General features: G+C 41.8%; 1 protein-coding gene across 1 annotated transcript in view; it reads left to right on the top strand.

The window, feature by feature from the left end:
* The first annotated feature begins 2,983 nt into the window (after positions 1-2,983).
* Positions 2,984-21,324, top strand: part of ca10a (carbonic anhydrase 10 (inactive)a) — a 258,968-nt gene continuing 240,627 nt past the window's right edge. The window contains exon 1 of the mRNA XM_085761575.1: positions 2,984-3,674. Within this exon, the coding sequence (XP_085617701.1) occupies positions 3,599-3,674 (76 nt within the window). The 5' untranslated portion in view covers positions 2,984-3,598. The remainder of the gene's footprint in view (positions 3,675-21,324) is intronic.

Raw genomic sequence — 21,324 nt, 5'->3', positions numbered from 1 at the left:
GGGATGTAAAATTACAAATGTTTAATGGATATCCCCATTATCCAATTTCAGACCTGAGACGGATGAGTGTCAGCAGCCGTCCTTACCTCATTTTCCACATCATAAACTACTAGACCTGTGTTATACATGCTGGATTAACCTGGAGCCTGGCAAAGGCAGCCACTGACAAGATGGCGATGGCAATAGGAGCCATGGATGTATTATGGGAGCAACCCACTCTGAACTTAAATATGTTCCTCAGAAACCTATATGGATGACATCATGGCTCCTAATTTGCAATGTATCATTTTAACCAGATTAAGGTTTTATGCTGTCAGAGGAAAGAGCTGAGAACATATGAGACAGCTCAGCTCCCAGAAAGAGACAGAGTGAGTGAATCACTGAGTTTAAAGGGGAACTATGCAAGTCCAGTCACTTTTCCTCTGTTTTGCTAACCCTCCTCCCGGCCATGTGCATTTGTTTTCAACAAAGCCAGCAAGATAGCAATCCACGGAGCGGTGGATAATGTTATTTATCATATATGTCTTAACAGCATATATTTGTGTAGTCGTATAGATTACAGGTTACGTGTCGCGTTTGTGTGGCGGTGCCGCAGAGACGAGAGCTGAGACACCGGGTCAGAGGCTCTGATCTTACAAGGTTGTTTTTCTGCCAAGAGACGCTAGGTGGAAGGCAGAGAGCCTCCATTCTCCCTGGAACAAGTTACAAGTCATTGATTTAAACTCTCAGAACAGTCTAGAAAGTTTGCCTTTTAGCTGGTTCATAACAATTCATTATGAGCTTAACATGTTAAATATACTTAGAGAAGTGAAATATACAGCCTTTTTACATGTCGAGGTCTTGTCGATGATGATGTGATGAAGGTTGTGATGTAGTTGTCAACTCCAGTGAAAAGTTCACTGTTCTCCACCACCACTTGGGCTGTTTCCTGTGTGTGTTCTTGAGTTCCCTGGGTGTGACTGTGATAACTACATTCATATTTTTCTAATTCATCATGTTGCAGTCAGTCTTTGGCAATGTGTTTATTGGACATTTGAATGTTTGAATCATGATGATGATGTTGATATAAAAACAGTTCATGGGTCAGCACTAGATGACATGTTGTGCATTTAAAAAGCAGCTCATTCATGTCTTTTTAAATCTTCGGACACCGGTTCTGGGACATAGTGGAACATTGACAATGGAAGTGTTGATGGTTTACAGATTTTAACGTAACAGGAACAAAGGGTCTAATTTATAGATCAAACAAAACAAAACAAACAAGAAATAGAACATTATTTAGCCTAAATGTAAAACAATGACTGAATAAATACTGAAATAGAACTGGTCTGTGTTGCCAAAATGTTTCAAATCAGCCAAGAACAAAAATTAAAATTTCACAGTTAAATGAACAAATATCATACACATATAACAGTTTTTGTTTTTGGTAGGCTATATGGATGAATTAACATAAGGGAATCATAAATTCTGTTTCTAAACTCCAGGCTCTGGTTTCAACTTTGTTCATGTGAACTTATGTTGTCTAGTTGTTTCTGTTGAGCTGGTTGAATTTAGTTTTTTTTTTTTTAAAGCAGATGTTCAACAATTGTATTTTACAAGCCAGTGATAAAATATGCAGCACTATATATAGCAGCCTATATGAATGCTTTTTGTTTGAGAGGAGCAGATTGGTAGAACGGCTGCCAGTCTCTTTGGTAGTGATCTGGTTTGTGTATGATCTCTCTCTGGATGTAGCCTCTGTGCCTGTGTGCGTATGTGCGTGCGTGTGAGTGTGTATCTTTTCCACATGCAAATCCTCTGGCGGGAACACGACTCCAACTGTTGGTTTTTCTTGCCACAGTCGGACCATCACTGCTCTCCTCCCTTCTCTCCACCTTCCCTCCTTTAACACAAACACATTTTTTTTAATCCTTAACATTTTTCTTTTCTTTTCTTTTCTTTTCTGCAGCTCGGTTTTTTTTTTTTCATCCACCTGTGCTCGCCAGCCTGTGTGTGCGCGCACCCGCCGCGCGCATCACTCCCAGTGAATCCTGATCATGTGTACAGCCGCAGAAGCTGGGTGGCATCGCTGAGTGCCCCAAGTCCACCACGATCCGTTTTAGAGGATAAATCTCCAGAGTTCATCCTTATCGGGCTTTTAATTAATATCCAGCTTTATTTATCAGATGAATGTTGTTGTTTTTTATGAGTCGGAGGTTTTTTTTTATCTTCTTCTTTTAGTTCTCAGTCTCAGGACGCAGATCTTATTTTTTCTGGTGCGTCAAAGCGGCGCAGCTCGGACTTTCCTAACCATTCTTATTTACAGGGAATTTCTCCACGGACGCTGTAAGTTGAGTCTTACCCCGTCACCCCCTCATTAACACACTCGCCCACATCCGCTCTCATAAATGCACGGGATACCTGTCATTTTGAAGGATCAGTGTTGTAGTTGTGCCCAGGGTGTGTGGGATGGAGAGAGAGAGGGAGAGAGAGAGGGACGGGGGGGTAACCGTGATGTAAAGAGGCAGCAGTTAGGCAGAAGATGACCGGAAATAATGTGGTGTGGTTCCCAGAATAAAACCACAGCTAAAAAAATGAAAGGGGAAAAAAACAAGTACATCAAATCTAGATATACGTAATCGGAGCAATAGAAGGGTTAATAAGGCGGGTACAGAGTACTCACTGCACAATCAGAAGCAGTTAATATCATGGATTACTGGTCCACGATCAGTAAATTAGGCTATGACGTAGATCTTGTCTGTCAGGGAGCGAGTCTTTAAGCTGCTTCCAACATGATCAACTTTATGTTTTCCAGTTTGCTTGTGTGTCCTCTCCCCCTTTACCTCTAATTGTTATAATAAGGAAAATAAAATAGCATAATTCTCCAAAAACGCGACCATAATCACAGCGATTAGATTTATCCCCCCCTAGGCAGAACTATGTAAACTGTCGGTCCAAAAGAATAAAGCTTTTATTGTGAAGGTCCACACCAGAAGCTGGGGGTGTGTTCCGTTCAGCTTGACGCTGGTCCCCTGCAGAGACGGGGGAGAAGTGTCGATCGGAGGCTCGCCACCTGGCGATGCGAGTTTTCTCTGAGTTGTGAGCCGTCTCCAGGTGTTAGTCGGATCCCGCCGCTGTCCCACTATCATTAATCCGGCTTTTTCCCCCCTCCTCCCCTCTTCCTCTCTCCACACAGAGATTTTTACCGAAACCGTCATGTGTGACTTTCCGTGGTGAGAACGGGATGCCTGCTGTGTGAAACAACGACGGATGGATGGATGTGTCCATTCATTGCAGGGCGCACTGGAATAATACAGTGAACTGACAGAGGATCACACTTGTGCTCTGCTCTTTTCTCTGGAGTTCATCTTTTCTGTTTTTTTGTTTTTTTTTCTTCCTTCGGCCACCTCTGGAATGGTTACAATCACTGGTGGGAACGTGTAACATTTGCTCCTGAGGCTGTGAGCACCTGCTATGTGTCTGGTGTGGAAAATACCTGGTGGAAGGTGTACAGCGGGATCCGGTCTGGGAGGACAGGACATCTGCAACTGAAAAAAAGATCTGTTTCTTATTCTCCATAATATTTCTTTTTTCTTTTTTCCTAATCTGTGCGTAATGTATGTGGAATGAAAGGATGGATATAATCTGGGAAATACTGATCATTCTTCAGGCCAATTTTATTGTCTGCATATCAGGTGAGTTACTGGGCGTCGTTTTGGGCAGGTGCATCACATTACTTATCTTTGTTTTATCATCTAAAAGCTGTGGGCTGAGGGTGCTTTGCTCTGCTGTGTGACAAATAGGAAAAGCTCTCCTCCAGAAGGAAAGCTCCCCGGGACGCGCTCCGGCAGGAGAGAGAGAGACATTATCACTATGTTCTCCTGCTGTGATATATCACTGTTGTTTAAAGCTTTGGTTACCTATGTATCTGCCAGCGCGTGTGTGTGACCGTGAGTGTGTGTGACTCAGGATGGGCACAGTGTGGACTCCTGAATTGGATGAGCAGGGCTCTGACGCACGCATGACATGGGTGGGCTCCTCTAATGCAATCCACAATGAACAGTACGGCTTTTTTTTTTTGAATATATATTTTTAGTGGCATGTCACGTGTCAGCTGCCAGGCTCTCCCTCCCCTGTGTCCTCCCATTGTGCCACTGTTAAAGTTAATATTAAATAAGGCATGTTATGCGCGCCCGGAGAGCGCACGGCGCGCTGCGGCGTGAGGAGCGGATGCGGCGCGCGGGTCAGTCTGCTGCCGCCGCTCTGCGCGCGCTGCGTGGAGAACAAGAGCCTTCAGTAATAAACAGAGCACATATATTCTCACTTTATTGTGTTTCTGGTTTGAACTGCAGGCTCCACTTTGACTCTTGGTGAAACTACTTGTTGACCCGTTTTTCACGGCAAATCATTCAATTCGGTCCTGGAGATTTTCAAAATAAGGGTAGATTTTTAGGTACAGATTAAGCTGTTTTCCTCATACAAGTTGCAAATACCATGTTGGAGTGTTTACCATAGAACTGAATAGAATTAGAACAACTGGAGTGAATTCAATCCTGTACGGTACTGCTGCGTATCCACTCCCTCCAGAAAGCCAGGCTCACTCTCTCTCTCCTCTTCCTCTGTGCCTTGGCCCCAGTGGTGTGCACAGTGTGTGTGTGTGTGGGGTGGCGTGGGGGGGCAGGGGGCGCGGCCCAATTTGTGTTAAAGTGCCCTAAATGTGTGCTAAAGTGCCCTCTTCTGTGATGAGAAAGTATGTATGTGCTCTTTTTTTTTCCTTTTCGCCCCTGCCCTTCAAAAAGTCTTTGTATGCCACTGCTTGGCTCTCAGGTTGAAAGGAAGGGGCACACTCTCTAAGTCTATAGGCCTAATCAAACCCCTCCAATTTTGATTGGTTTGACAACAGGAATGTTAAAATTGCGCTCAGTGAACCATGATTGCATCCCTTTTGCAACATTTTTTGATAAATAAGACCCAACCCAGAGAGCAGGGAGAAAAGACAGCTCCCCTTTGTCAATTTTAGGCCCATGTTTCATTGTATGGGGCATAAGCTGGTTTTAGCCAATGGAAATGCAGTATTTCAACCTGAACAAGGGAGATTGTGTTGAATCAGTTTATCTCATGAACAGCAAAGTGACAGATTGTGGCACGGTGTGGTGATGCAGTGACTGGGCTCAGGGTCCTGACCTGCAGGCTGAGGGGGCTGCCTCAGTGGACGTTCCCCCTCTGCCTGCTCCCATGAAGGTTAACTGGTGACAACTGTGATGGACTGGTGACATGTTCATGGAAACCTCTTGTGACATGTCAACTGGGATCTGTTTACCCAATCCAACCCTCAGAGATAAGCCAATTAATGAGGTTAGTTCATTCATGAAGAGTTGTTAGTGGACTGTTGACTTCAGGGTGTGTGGAGCTGAAGATCCTGAGGAAGTTTCCTCACATGTATTTATTTTTTATTTTTGCTGCTTTGAATGCATTTCAACAGGGTTGCGTCAGCATCATGGTTATATATTTGGTGAGGCATTTCAGTGCAGTCTACTAGTGTTAACTGTTCAGACACATTCAAAAACATGCTAGATGATGACACTCATACTGGACGTGCTCAGTCAGACCCTTCACCCCTTCATAACATATTCAGTTAATGTACGTTTTGTTGACAGTTAGCATGTGTAAGTGAATCTACTTGTAGCTAGAACATGATGTTCTACTGTGGATGGAGATGTTTGAAAATAGTTAATGTAACTGTTCTCAAGCTAAGCAGCAAAATCAAAAAGTACAACAATGTTTCAACATTTTAGGTCAAAATAGACAACACATACTGTACAACAATTTGTTCCCATGACATAAGAAAATAAAAGTCATTCTGTGAATTAAATTGATAGCTTATGGTCTTAATTAGCCTGTTCTGTTTATCATAAGAAATACAATGAATGCAATCACTGGCAAATATGCAGGGGCGGGTCCAGAGTATTTTCTGGTGGGGGGACAGTGAATTTGGGGGGGCACCCAAAAGTGACAAAAAATTAAGGCTGCCACTGATCGCTGTCTTGAATATTTATATTGTACAGTTACACACTGTTTACAGTATCTCTTCATCTTTTATTGGCCACATTGAATCTTTGACATTGGAAGGAAATGTGCCTATTTCCACTTGTCAATATTAAAATTATAGTCAATCAATAATCAACTCTATCTTGTAAATTTTAGTAGAATAAGCAACATAAAAAATTCTCACAGTGAACAGAAATATCTTATATACTCTTGGCCAGTAGTTAGAGCTCAACTCGGTACAATAAACATCTCAGTGTTTTGTCTAACAGTCAGTCAATGTATGCAGAATAACCAGAACAAGCATTACTCAATCGATGAAATTGAGAACAATAACAATTAACAATTGGGGGGCACCCTTTGCCACCCTGTGCCACCATGGAAGACCTGCCCCTGCAATTATGACTTATAAATATAGTATATTATACTGAGAAAAAAAAGAGGATTTTTTTTTGTTACCAACCCTGATCAGTGTTGCAACTGATTGAATTTTTCCATTCAAATATATATTGTAAATTATATATCATATGTAATCATCACCAATGATTTTGGTAGTCTAATAAGTCACATTTGACAGTCAGTGAGAATAGTCCCTGATGGTTTGACTGTGGGAGCTGCAACATTTCCACTTCACTGACATTTCTTTACAAATATAAAAGAATGAAGCTCATTCATCATCCGGCTGTTTCCACAGGTGTCAGGTTCAACTACACACTACACATGCAGGCGACATACATGATGACAATGTGTCCAAACTGTCTCACAGAGCTGAGCCTGGATTGTGAACATGAAAGCCTCCTTAGTGCCAAGAACTTTAATCTGTGATGTAATCAAGAGGCAAAGCCTGGCATCGCTCCAGTGACAGTGAGAGTGACTCTGTGGGCATCATGGGTAAACTGACAGCACTGTGAGGTTTCCTTCTTTTTTCTCTTCAAGCAGACATTTTCCCAGTTGTCCCATTAGATACAATTCTGATAATTGTATAGTAGCTGATGATTGTCACTGCTTGTTTCCTCCTTCTGATTTCAAAGCACAGTTATAATCTTTTATCATGACAGACATCTAAGATTAGAGTACTGGAAGTGTACAATCTAAATGTCCTGCGTGTACATATGTCTTTCAGCTCTCACAGGATTGTTGCCTCATGTTTCCACCTTTGTACTCCCTGTCAACCTTCTCTGTCCCCCTCGGGAGAGTTTAAAAATCTCTAGTAAAGTTGAGAGCCATAAAACCAAAACATTGAGCAGAAAGATTGGACAGTGCTGAGCGGAATCGGGGCAACACCTGTCTCATACACACAGCCATGTAATCTATTGGTGATATATATTTTGTATAGCCGCTCTAATGAGCTACCAGGACTTTCGGCACATGGGAATTGGAACTACTTTGTATTGCTTCAGTATTGAGGGAAAAAAATAGAAAGTGTCCAGTTGGAGCTGGATATGTAAATTACGTGCTCAACATGCCCAAAAGCCTCTGGCTCATTAGAGACCAGAGAGCCTCCTTTTTTATTTTATTTTTTTTATCCAGCCCTGTCAGTTTGTAGCTGGTGTTGTTTTCACCCTCTGAGTCTGTGTGTGTGTGTGTGTGTGTGTGTGTGTGTGTGTGTGTGTGTGTGTGTGTGTGTGTGTGTGTGTCATCATTGCAAAACGTGGTCTTGGACACCATGTTCAGTCTCCCTGTAGGCAGGGGGGAGACATTTAACAGGGGGTCTGGGAAATTGTGAGTGTCAGACACATGATTTCCTTCATTCTGCTCCAGTTTGTACCTTTTTTTGCATCAATTTGTGTTGGAAATCTTTTAAATTACATGAACAACAACATTGAGAAATGGAATGTCAATGTTCAAATGATCCACGCCGTCAACACATCACATGCTGCTATTCTTCTGACAGTGTTTGGGCAGCTAATGCTAGATTAGCTTGTCTGCTGTTATCTTACCTAGCCAGTAAACCTTTGTGAGTCTGCACACAGCCTTAAGAAGTTTGCACGTCTCCTGTGTTATCTGGGCTGTTTTGTTGCCGGAGATGTTGCTGTTGTTGAACTGTAAATATAGTTTTTGTTAATGCACCTGCACAGGATGGAAGCCTGTCTGGGTCATTTTCATCGGAATTCTCAATTCCCAAATCTTTTTTTTTTCCTACCCACCTTTAGGCAAAGATTAGTAAGGGGAGAAAATCTGGTTGTAATCCTGTTTCTGTACAGTCACTCAATTAATGCAAGTGAATGCTGGTTTCTTAAACATTATATGGCTTTTTTTCTTTTTGGCTAAATTCTTATTTTAGAGGAAGTAATTACGCTGACTATGGTGTCATTTCATTATGGACTTCTAATTATAAACCATGGTTAATGCTTATTTTACAATGATGCTTTGATGTTATGCAGACCGCATATAGCATGTTTGAAGTTGAACCTCCCCTCTATATAAATCCATAACGCCTGCATTATGGCGTTCATTTGATCACTGGACTGAAATGTGTGGTTTATTTTACTGAGGAATGGAGAATATGAGCCCAGGGACTTTAGGTTGAACGCATGCACTCTGTATTCTCTCAGATGAGAAACAATCTAATAATGGCAATGATGGAGGAAGCCTCATATCTAATGCATGCTGATGGTTTTCCATATATCAGCATATGTGGTATTCCACAGCCACAGAGGCCGTATGTATACAGATGATAAACATACAACAGTGTAATGGCTGGAGTATTCCACTATGGTGCCCAATGTGCATTTCCATTTCTCACTTATTATATGTGGAATAAAAACAATTCTGCTCATTTTGCCAAACTTTTTCGATGTGACATGCTGTTGAAGAATATCATTTCAAAATCTATAGGTCGGTGCAGCTTGAACTGAACCAGTAACTGAAGCAGAAGGTGATTCTTTGGTGATACTTGTGATTCTCCTTCAGAGGCCGCTTTAAGACCGATTGCATCACTGTGCTGCGGCTAAGCCGTCCCCATCTTTAAAGGTGTCCTTCTTTTTCTGGGTGACAAAAGGACCCAACAGGTGGATCCACCATGGCCCAGGAGTCACTGTGCATCAGTTCAATAATATGGCAGCAAACAACACAGAAGAGCTTGAGGGTTTTTGTGTGGTACAGCTGAGGAATCCAAGGGTTTTTGTGTAGAAATGTTGTCCGTGTTGTCAACATCACAGAGCGTCTCTTTTTATGAAAGCCTTTGCAGTCAAGACACAGCTTTTGTGTCACAGCCGACTTGTGAAGGAGTGTTCAGTGATTTAACAAGATCGTGACTGGATCTTGGCAGCACGCTGGGGCAGTGGTCAGCACTCTTGCCTCCTTGGGTTCAATTCCCTGTGGAGTTTGCATTATCTTCCCACAGTCAAAAAACATTCACACTAGGTTGATTGGAGACTAGGGATGTCACGAGTACTTGTTTTCACAATATATGTAGTTAGTAAACGCCCTGGTTAATTAATTGTAAAGACTCCTTATTACCCTTATTACCGTCACTTTCTAAAAAAGAGATTATCCCGGACCATTTAGGCAAATGAGCGCAACTCGCACCGGACAAAAACAAAGTTACGCACCAACCACGTGTTACTTTGCCAACATTGAATTGGCAGGAAATATTAGTGTGCCGTTTGTAATTATTTGTGTAATGGTCTGACACGGGTTTGGCTTTCAGTGCAATGTGACGAGTTAAACGACACTCACTAAACGCTACATTATACGAACATGCCTCGAAAACTTTATTGATGGATAGTTTCAAAGTATTTGTGCAAACTTGATTGAGACAGCATGAGGTCGAGCACTTTTTTTCGTAAAAAAAAAATCACTTTGCACATTAATAACATCAGTGTTAAAAAAACATGTGGATATAAATGCGGCCAATTAATTAATGCAGAATTATTGTGATAATTGAAATACTGTGATTATTTCCCTGAAATTAATCGTACCAAGAAAATCTATAATCGTGACGTCTTATTGGAGACTCCAACTTGTGACCCACCTCTTGCTTTGTGATTCATTCTCCAGTGTTTATGGGCTGACGTATTCTTACCTTCCCAGAACAGCAGCTCTCAGCCTCGTTAGGAATGCACACTAGTAACTGGTGATTCATTTCTCATTCATTTAGATTGTCTCACAGATATACAGCCTACTGATAAATCCTGAGAATCTCTAGACATCTCTTGTCTAGTGGTTGATAAAACACTGAGCCAGTTTGACGAGCGAGAGAGATGTTAGCTTAGCACCATCACAGGCAGCATCACTATAAACTAATATGTTTACTATAAACCTGGAAATGAGTAACACTGGGGCTTATGGGGACCAATCTAGACTCCGGAGGCAGTTATAAACTTGAACACTGTGGAAAAACCAGATGAAATGATGCTTTTATAATTAAATGCAATCACCAGCATAATTTATTGGCAGTGATTTAATCCTGGTTTGAGTGTGTTGATGATCACAGTCTCAGTTCTCTGAAAGACGTCTTTAATGGCCACAAGTATTGACTAAATTGTCTGCCTTTATAAAAGTAATTGTGCTGCCTTTAGGCACAATTTTTGCTCTAATGACCAAATCAAAGATCAGAAATTCAGCCTAACCAGACACAGAGAAGACTCTTGCTGTTTCAGATATTCCATAGAAAAAGAAAAAAAAAGCCTATTGATTTTCGGTGGACTCCAGTCGTGTGGAGATCTATAAAGAGTTGTTGTGTGTCTTACACAGTTTATTTCTTTTGTGGCAAAAGGCCAGAGCCAGAAAATATTGTTGTAGTGCTGTGTGTTATAGCAGACATTCACGGGCGCCATTTCCACCTGTCCTCTATTACTGTGTCTTTTCTGCTGCAGTGTTTGTTTGCTCTCTCTGCCCAGAAGTGCTCAAAAAGCCATTTCTAAACAGGATTTGACATCATGTGCCAGGTAAACAGTTTCGTCTGCTGTTCTCCATCTGCTCAGACACAGAAATGCCTTTCTTTTTACTTTCTCGCTCCTCAGCGCTCACTTAACATGCTCTCAGCAGAAATTTAACTTCCCCCACACTGTGACAGATTGGTGTAAAAGGACCAATTCTCTTCTTTCTCCTTTGCTCTATTTAAAGGTCCCATATTGCAGAAAGTGAGACGTCAATGTCTTTTTTTAAATTATGAACCAGTTCTGACATTTATTCCTGAGTGATCTTGTTTTAAAAAAGCAGATTTCAGGTAAATACTCAGAGAAACTATATTCTCTGTGGTTGGATGGTGGGTTCAGGTGGGCGGGGCCTGGTGTGGCTTAGTGCATTGATTGCTGTGCGACATCGTAAAATTACAGAAGTCCTGATGGCTGGAATTAAATTCATTTCAATTGAACACAGTTGGAATATGTTGGACATTTGTTTTCAGCAGTGGATTAATCCACATTCAAGTTTGCTGACATGGAACCACGGCAAATGGATGAATGAAAATAGAACAAACAGAACAACGCATCAGTGTAGCTCTCAACAACTCAAGTAGTTTTTGACAGAGTTGAAATTTGGAGCCCTGCTGAACCAAATTTCGACATATTCCAAAATATATACAGAGTTGTCTGTTTGTGCCGTTTGAGAATTGGTGTCATTTTTGTTTTGTTTCTATTTGAAAACTTCAGACATTAGATGTTGGAGTAACAATCCTGTTGGCAGTGTGTATCAGACTATGCAATGCCAGTCAAAAGTTCAGACACAAGAAAGAATTTCTTGCTTAAAATATTAAGCAACATTTAAGTCTACGTCCTGTTTGAAGCCCCGCCCACCACCTGCCGGTTCCAGGTTGACAGGTGAAAGAGCAGAGAGCATTATGATACATGAAGGAAACATCAGTCAAATCCACAGTGTTAGCAGTTGTGCTAATCCCAAACCCCCCTCTTTATAGACGAAGTCTGTGGTTTATTTAGCCCCGCCCACTGCCCCCACAAGTTCACAGGATTGGGCCCTGTAGGTCTGTGATGTAGGAATCTCTGGCCGTCTGAATCTGTGTCCGTGAGGCTGTGGTTGGTTCAGGAAACAGTCACGGTGTTGACTGATTATGTCAGTCATGGTGTGTCTTGTAAAAAGGTCACTGCTTTGTGTCTTTTCCTATTCTGAATGCTTGGTTTGTAGCATCAGTAACATTTCTCCCATAGTTGCCTGACACATTCCAAACTAACGCAGTGTAACAGCCCTTTAGACTTTAACCTGAGAACAAATCTCAGGATTCTGATCAGATTATATCCCAGAACATTAAAAAAAAGTATAAAAGCAGGTAGTTCTCATTTAACCTTTATTACTTGGTGAATCCTTGATGAGGACTTGGTCCACTAATCTATTAATGTAGCCTTGAACTGTGATCGGTGATCTGAAAAGACATTTCCTACTGGAGCCTTGAGATGTGCACCACACACCTTGGGACTGATTTAAGCAGCTGCAATAAATAAATAAATAAATAGAAAAGTAAAAAATAAAAAAGGAACCTAATTACCTGAATTCAAAATAACCTTTGACATGAATCTAAAAACAGGTTTTATTCATTAAGGAGCAGATAGCAGATATTAAAAAGTTGTGGAAGTAGGAACAAATGACTTAATCTTCTGTGTGGTCCCTGGAGGAAAGCTTCCTGTATGCCTCTTAAATAATGACTGTGTGCAAAATGCTAATAAGCCATGTAGCTGTGGAAAACAATGCACTTTTCCCCCCATGTACAGATTTGATCGGTTTCCTTGTTCTTTCGGTGCGCACGAAGAGCAATTTATCCTCTGTTATATAACTGAAGAATTGGCCCTGGCGTGATGAAGCAGACTTGTGTGCTGTCAGCTCTGCTGCTGCTTTAGCACAGCTGGTTTTCTGTCAGCTGGGTGTCTGTCTGACAGCCTGTTTAGGAGCTGGGATTCACAGAGAAAATGTTTTCAGTTGTTAAACTCCTTCTCCTTCCTCTTTTAACCAATCTGCACATTTCCTTTGTGTCCTCCGGGGCCCGCCGCTAAAATGGAATTTCAGCTTGCTGAACATGTTTGATGGAAATTGTGGAAAGTTTATAAAAATTCAATATTGAATTCTTGGTGCAGAAGGAGCATTGAAATTGCATAGGCGGTAATGAAGTCCCCACCTCGCACATTACTTTAAATTTTCAAAACAAGCCGTGCAAGCCCAGCGGTGGCTTCAAGGCAAGGCAATATCAGCACCTGATTGCTGCCAGGGACAAGGGCCCATTAGAGGCCCCCACTTCCTTTACTCAGCTGCTCTTTGTGAGGAACTGTGACCACTGCAGATAATCACATGTTGCCTTCAGAGGAGAACGAGGCCTGGGGGAAGCTTAGACATTTAAATTTGATGATGGAATCACAGGGTCGGGCCTTCGGTGTATTTGTGACAATAACACGTGTCTCCACCGGCCGACCATATGCCACCGAGCAAAGATCCATGTTGCCAAGGACGCCTGCAATCACCCACTCCTCATGTAAACTCCTGTTGCAAAGCCCAGTGGCACATGGTGCCTGCAGCATAACCCCCCCACCCAGCTGCCTGTTCTGTTGCCCCATTGCTGACTCATTGGTCTTCATATTAAACTGAACTGGACTTTGACATAGCATCAGAGTCCAGTGTGGAATGTCCATGAATAACTTATATATAATAACCGAGGAGACAGGAAGATTAGTTTTAAGTGGTTTCCTTATTAAAAGTCCATATCTGCATTTTATTTGATGTCTTGATCCATTAGAAGATAGAAGAGAGGCTGAGAGCCTCTCTAACTGGCCAGCGTTAATCAGCAGATATCAGGTTTGGATCATGACTTAAAGGTGAGGTTGGAGATTCTATTCTGTTTCTGTTAAATGCCTTTTCACAAAAATGAAAAAAGTCAGTCACCTTTGGGAGGGACAGTCCTATAAAAACAGCATCCGATCATCGTGAATGCAACATTAAAGTCAATTGGATCATGATGTGTCAATCAAGCTGCTGTCTCTGTCCCTCCCTCCTCTGTGTACCGCTCTTCCTAATCTTGTGCGTGATCAGAGTCTTCAACGAGCTACAACTACGACTGCTTTGTTGTGACACCACAAAGTCACGGACGTCCTCATGACTAATTTTAGGGCTCAGTTTCTGAATACAGGCTGTTTGAATTTCTCAGTGGACTGAGGCTTTAATACTTTCACAGTGTAAAGGAGACGTATTCTGCCCTTTTCCACAAATTAAAATAGTTCCCAGGTGTCTTAAAGACATGTCTGTGACATGCTTTGGTCAAAATCCCCCAAGAATCAAACATCACAGCTCTTTTCATCCTCTCAAAACAGCCCTGTTCAGAACGGTTTCATTGCCTGTCCCTTTAAATGCAAATGAACCACTGCTTGCCCCGCCCCACCCCTTCTACTGGTACCAGGTAGGGGTGGTATTATACAAATTCAAAACATCACTGGAAGACATCTGAGGGAACAGCTCGTAAAACCACATGGATTATAGGGTGCCTGAAAATTACAGATTTTTTTTCTGTCAATTCTCACATTTTGAGAGCTGGAAGGCAAGACAAACACCCAGATATATGTTAAAGAGCCTTCAAAAACTGATATTTCCATAATATGTCCCCTTTAATATAGAACCTAGAGCTGCTTTACTGTGAAAGAGGATGTTGCACTTCTTTGTACTACTTTTGACACATTGTGCACTTATTACCATCAGATAGATTTACAATTTAACTATGTTGTTCTTTCCCTAAGCAGCTTAACTATAAGCAACACACTGCATTCCTACAATGAGTCATGCTAACCTTGTATCGATTACTATCTGACTGCAGCAAAAGAAAAGAGGTGAAGTCGACCTCATAAAGCTTCCTAATAAACACAAATCAAACTCTTGTCTCTGAGTCCGATAGAAAGTAATTAGCACTTTAATCAGCTGCTTTTGCTAAATGCAGGAGAGGAAAGTTGTCAGCTAACCGAGCTAGCTGCCTATATTTCTGCTCTGATGATTAAATGGTATAAAGTGGGTAATTTAGCCCATTGATCTGGCATGAGCAAGGCTAACATGGGGCTAACTGTCTTGGAATAATGCATGATCGCTCCCTTGTCGCAGCATTAAAGGCAGCATCAGTCTCATTTCCCTCCTTTTCCTTTGCTCATATTGTTTACATTCATCTTGCATTAGCACCGCTGACGTTCATGAACAAACTGATTCACCTGGAGGACTTTGCACGCTGAAGAAGAAGTCTAAATTTGATTATTACCGACAGTACTGAGAGCTTTTTTTTAATACATATTCCATAGGGATTTGTGGGACGCGTATCCCCACCGGAAATCTGATACTGTCACATCGATCCCGCTGAGAATGGGATTATGTGCCATCAGTTTCACTCAGGAGCACACTAACAATGCGATAATGTCAGCTGTTTGGAGATGTGAGAATTGACCAAACGCAAATGTGCTGGCAGGCTGTGTAAAGGCTGGCTGCAGATTATTCCAGAAGGACCGGTGACAAGGCAAAAAACAGCGGCTATCACAGAAAGAGAGGGGAAAGTGAAGCCTGGATAAACACCAGCTCTGTGTGTGTGTCTCTGCATCACCCACCCACTTACTGTAGAACACACACTCACTCACTGCACACACACACTATTCCTATTCCTGTTGCAGGACACACATCTGCACAGGATTATCAGATTAGCAGCTGGAGATTTGGCTTCCCTGACAGGGCCTGTGTGTGCTGGGAAGTGAATTGGGGCGCTTGGCTGGTGCTGATGTATACAGCGGGCGGAGCTGCTCACCGATTGGTTCTCACACAAACTAGCTGTATGCCGGCAGAGTGATGCATCCGTATCCTTCCTTCCCTCCTTTCCTCCTTCCTTCCTCCTGTCCTTCTTCCTCTTCCAGTTCCCGTCACCAGCTCACTACAATCGGCTCCTCTGGCTAGAGTCAGTCCCTCACAAAATACACACATTCACACACTCACACATACACACACACACACACTCCCCATCTCATCCCCCTGTGGTAAATTACAGCTGGCGTGGAGGTCGTCTCACTCCAGCTGGCTGATAGACTTCAGATTCCTGAGCAGCAGATGTGATGAGCTGTGGCTGCCTGGGGACCAGCAAGGTGGTCACTCACACACACGCACATGCACACACACATACATGTTTGTGTATACTAGTGAGGACTAATGCGCTTTACAGCACAGTGTAACGTGACTTGAACCCCCACATAAAGGACTTGATAGAAACGGAACTGAGGAAACTGGATCTTAAATCTCATAAATTTGCAATGAGGAAACACCAGAGGCAGGGTGAAAACTCAAAATTCAGAATAGCAAAGCAAGACAATAATCGAAAAGTGTGAAAAGAAAAAAAAAAGATAATAAAACACCAAAAGAGTGGAGAAAAAGCTGAATATATAAATATATATGTGTGTGTATGTCTGTGTGTCTTGAGGTATTTAGTTTGCTGCTGCCTTGAGGTCTTCAGGAAGTCGGTTCCAGACAGTACACACTCACACGGATTACTGTTCAACTTTAATTAAATTAGCACTGACTACCACCATTAAATTACCAGTCTTTCCCTCACCTGGAAATGAACCCTAATCCTTCACCTAAAACCTATCCTACTTGTGATTATTTGGTTGAATGATGTCTACTCATAACTCCTAACTACTCATACAGAATCTTAATGATCTTCATGTTTGTCTGGCAGTGTCTTTCATAATTCTATATGTGAATAGTTCATTACATTTTAGGCCAAACCAGTTTTCTTGCCTCACCAAGAGGCAACATTGAGATATTAGCACACTATAAAGGTTTGTAAGGCTAATCTATAATGTTAGCATCCACAGCAGAGAGGCTCCTGCACATTTTTCATTTTGCAGGTTTTTTTTCACGATAAGTTATTCATACAGCCTGATGCATCCAACAGCCTAGCTGCACTACAGTATTATGATTCCACCACATTTATTTCTAAATTCTTGTCATTAGCATGAGGTTAGAAATTCAGAAAGATGTAAAAATATGCAGGTGAATGTGTGCATCTGAACTAATAACCAGCGCTGGAATTCCATTAAACTTTTCTGATGAGGAGCCAAAACTGCTAAAGGTGAAATGAAGGTGCATAACTATATGAACACAGACTAAATTAAACAATGAAACTTTCAATGAAACAAGGGCTGGTTTTGTTTTTGTTTTGTTTTTTGTTTTTTTACTATTCCCAGAATGTATAATTTGTTTCAGTTTTTTTTGTAAATCATCAACTCATTAACACATTTGGAAAAATTAACACCTACTACTCAAATTTCAGGTCATGCTACAGTGTATTACATATAAAGGTGTTTGGTTTGCTTTGTTTGATTTCTGGTTGTTTTAGTTCTGCATCAAAGATAATTTAACACCATCGTCGTCACAACAGAACACCCACATCTGTTCACTGGGCTTGCATTGGAGCCAGTTGTTGTCTTTGCATTGCAGCTTCATAAAATATTACAGCAAAGGCAGTTGTATGTTTGCAACGCAGAATATAACTCGATAACAGCTGCGAGCAAAGACAAGTGGGTCAGAAACACTTGTATTTGAAGCTGATTACATTGAGTCAAGGAGCTCTCTGATTTCATCTGTCAATGCCATAAACGCAATCCTCGTGATTTCTGACTAAAATGCTGCATTTTCACAAGTCTCCATTTGGGGCGCACATGAACTCTTTATGTTTATGTTTAGATGCTGCCTCAGAAAACAGTCAGACAAACAGACTCTCACCTGTTGACACTATAAAGCTCCTTGAAAACAACTCTGTTTCGTAATGTTCCGTTATTATCTCATAGCGTGGTGAATGTGCAGGTCACAACTTGTCCACGAGAGCGTTTTGGCGTTGTTGGATTGTGTATTTGATGAGTTTGATGAGGGAAACCAAGAAATCCCATTAGCCTCCGTAGCGTAGCTCTGAGCAGCTCACGGCTCTGCTCCGCCGTTCTAAAAATAACTTGCACCAACAATTAAAGATAACAAACCTACTGCTATGACTATAGGGGTTATGGCAATGGGCCAATTTGCCAAAATGTTGAACTATCCCTTTAAATCATGTCTGAAAACCTCTGACCTGTTGACTTTAAGCCATCCTCCGCCCATTATCACATTTTCAAGGTGTTATTCAGGGAAATATGATCTGCCAGAAACAAGGTGTATTTTATTTTGAAAATTAGCCGGATGTTTTATTTTGCGTCTGTGCACGACTTCCTGTCCTGCACGATCTGCTCTGTGCTGATTTTTTGCGTTGTGCACCAGGTCGGGTAAAAGTAGAAGCTCTGTGTATCTGCTGCAGAGGGCTCCTGAGCGTGGGAGCCGGCTGGCGCACGAACATCGACTAGAACAGAAACGCATCGGCTTCGCTGCCGTTCTGGAGCAGAGACGCATCTGGTGGAACTTGGCCTCAACACACACTTTGCAAATTGCGCGGTTGATGTTTCCTTCTCGCTCCACATGTCAAATGATGGCACTCTGAGCAGCAGAACTTATAGTGAATGAAATGCATTAAAAAAGAAAGTTAAAACCAGCCGGGGGTTCAAAGGATTAAAGGGCCTTTAAGCTGCAGTAGCATCAGTTGTACAGATGATCCTAAGAGCCAGTTACAGAAAATGTATTTGGTGCTTAATGCAGTTACATAACATTCCATGCAAAGGTGGATCTGCTGTCGGCCTGCATCGAATTTGTGTTTTGTTTTTTTCCCCCTTGTTCAAACGCATGTACTTACTGTAGATAAGTGGATGATGGTATTAATGTGGCAAACAATCTCCAGAAGTTCATTTCACTGTCAGAAAAAAAAGCTCTTTTTTTTTTTTTTTTACCCTGTGAGACTTTTAGTCTCGATCGTGTCTGAACATCTTTTATTAGATTTCACGTCTGGCTTTAAAGCTGAGCAAACTCAGTTTTTTGTAAAAGGAAAAAAGGGGGTTGAGGTGTGTTTTAAGTTGCACTATGTCCCTGTTCTGTGATAAATGACGGTTGAATGGCTGAGTATGGTTAACTGGGAGTGCACTGCAGTAGACTCTTCACAGGAGCTAATCTTGGCTCTGTGTGTGTTGTGTGTGTTGTGTGTGTGTGTGTGTGTGTGTGTGTGTGTGTGTGCGCTGAGACAGAGCCTGCTGTAGTGGAGCTGTTACACACTGTGGTAAGTACAGTGTCTAGTCACTGGCATGGATACACAGGGTTTTCTGGCTTTCTGCTCAATGGGATCAGAGGCCAGAGAGGACAAAGGTAGTCACCTTCTTTAAACCTGCTCAATTATTGATGTCTGCTACTCCGTCTCTGCTCCACCTCTCTGAGCAAAAACAAAATAATGGATTTCTTCTTCTTTTTTTTTTTCAAGTCAGCACTCAGCAGGAGAGAGGTAGCGACAAAGTTTTGGAGATGAGAAGTGGGACAGAGAGCAGGAAGTGGGCAAACAGAGAGATGTAGTGAGAAAGTTCCTGTCAGAGTGTGAGTCAGATGTGGTGTGATCAGTGATCCTTAAACACTCAGCCACTTCTCTGTGGCTCTCCTCAGTGCACCTCTGACACAGAGCTGTGTAAAAAGAAACACCACTCACTTTGACCAACTTTGCCCATTAACAGTCCAACAGTGTCATGTCTTATCCGATACTGAGAATAAATGACAGTGATTTAAAGCTGCAGCTGCCTTTAAAGGGGACATATTATGGAAATATCACTTTTTGAAGGCTCTTTAGCATATATTTGGGTGTTTGTCTTGTCTTCCGGTCCAACAAAATCTGTAATTTTCAGCCTCCCTAGGTTGAATTCCACGTGATTTTACGAGCTGTTTGAATTTGCATAACCCCACCCCTACCTGGTACCAGTAGAAGGGGCGGGGCGGGGCGGGGCAAGCAGTGGTTCATTTGCATTTAAAGGGACAGGCACTGAAACCATGCCGTTCTGAACAGGGCTGTTTTGAGAGAATGAAACGAGCTGTGATGTTTGATCCTTGGGGTATTTTGACCAAAGCATGTCACAGACATGTCTTTAAGACACCTAGGAACTATTTTAATTTGTGGAAAGGGGGCAGAATATGTCTCCTTTAAATAACTATGATCAGTGTTAGTTCCTGTTTGCCTCAAAATACATTTACATTGAGTTTTGGGGGATATGCAAAAAAACAAGGACATAGTGTCGGGAACATCACTCGCAGGTTTCTAAAGGGACACGTTGCAGCCTGGATTTAGGTTTTGCTGCCTGCTGCCATCTTGTCAGCGTTTGTTTTGGAGCCAGGAAAAACTTGGGCAAAGAGAGATGGGGAGCTCTCTTTCAGTTTTGAAGTCTGACAGACCTGTCAGTCAAAGCAAATCCTGCTCCAAACGCCCCACTCTTTAAGCCCCCTTATCTTCAAAATAAATTTGAAAAACTGCCTCCAAAAGGCACATGAGACGAAGTGAAATTAGCGGCTCAGACCCAACTTCAGGTGCAGGGAAAAATGTACAAATGTATTTTGCATTTCAAGTGGGATTTTTTAAATTTCATTTCAGTTGCCTCAGTTCTTTTTTTTTTTAACTTTTTTTTTATTGCAGCATCACTCAGGGGGCGTTTCTGTTTTAAATCAGTTCAACCATGATAGTTCTCAGCTGGGATGTTTTCACATGCAAGTGTGGGTGTGGAGTTTACAGCAGGTTGTTGCCGTCAAGGTGAGGACAAAGTGTTAACTTCTTTTGTTTTTCATCTTGCCTTATTTTCACTCAGAATCCCATAATATTTCATCAAGCTTTGCTTGATTAGCTTAATTGGAGACTCTGAATTGTCTGATGGGTGTTTGTCTACATGCCAGTGCTGGGATAGAAAGAGAAGGGTCATTAAACAGGAAAAGAGGATGTCATGAAGTCAGTATAGAGTTGTATTATGGCGATGTAGCCAGTATCATGAAATTCTTAGTCAGGTTACTTGTCCTCTGCTGCATCCATTTCAATGTTAATTTCAGTCGGCCTTTAATAAGATTCAGGGAATATATATATATGCTATTATCATATACAATAATGAGCAGTTTGGGTATATTATTGCATTTTATGTGCCAGGTGGAAGCGATGCTGTTACTAGACAGAAGTTCAAAGTTTTATTTGTCACATGCCAAGTTTAAGTGTTGAGTAAGTAGAGCAGTGATGTGAGTGATGGACTGCGACATTACTTTATATCAGCTCAAGCCTGGTCTCTTTTCTTATCAGCCTTGTTTATTTCTCCATACTGTATTTAAAGGACCTTTTCTTTACTGCAGCACTCAAATAGCTGTTGGCTGTTGACAAACTGTGGTCATGATCCATAACTGAGCCTGCGTCTCATTTACTGAGTACGACTGCATACAGACTTCATAAGATTTTCAACTCCAGCAGCCAATTATAGA

The sequence above is a fragment of the Trachurus japonicus genome, chromosome 19 (assembly GCF_045865225.1).
Source record: "Trachurus japonicus isolate A0001 chromosome 19, Traja_1.0".
In the NCBI taxonomy this organism is placed as follows: Eukaryota; Metazoa; Chordata; class Actinopteri; order Carangiformes; family Carangidae; genus Trachurus; species Trachurus japonicus.
The sequence above is the reverse complement of the archived record's forward strand: the minus strand, read 5'-3'. Positions and strand labels throughout refer to the sequence as shown.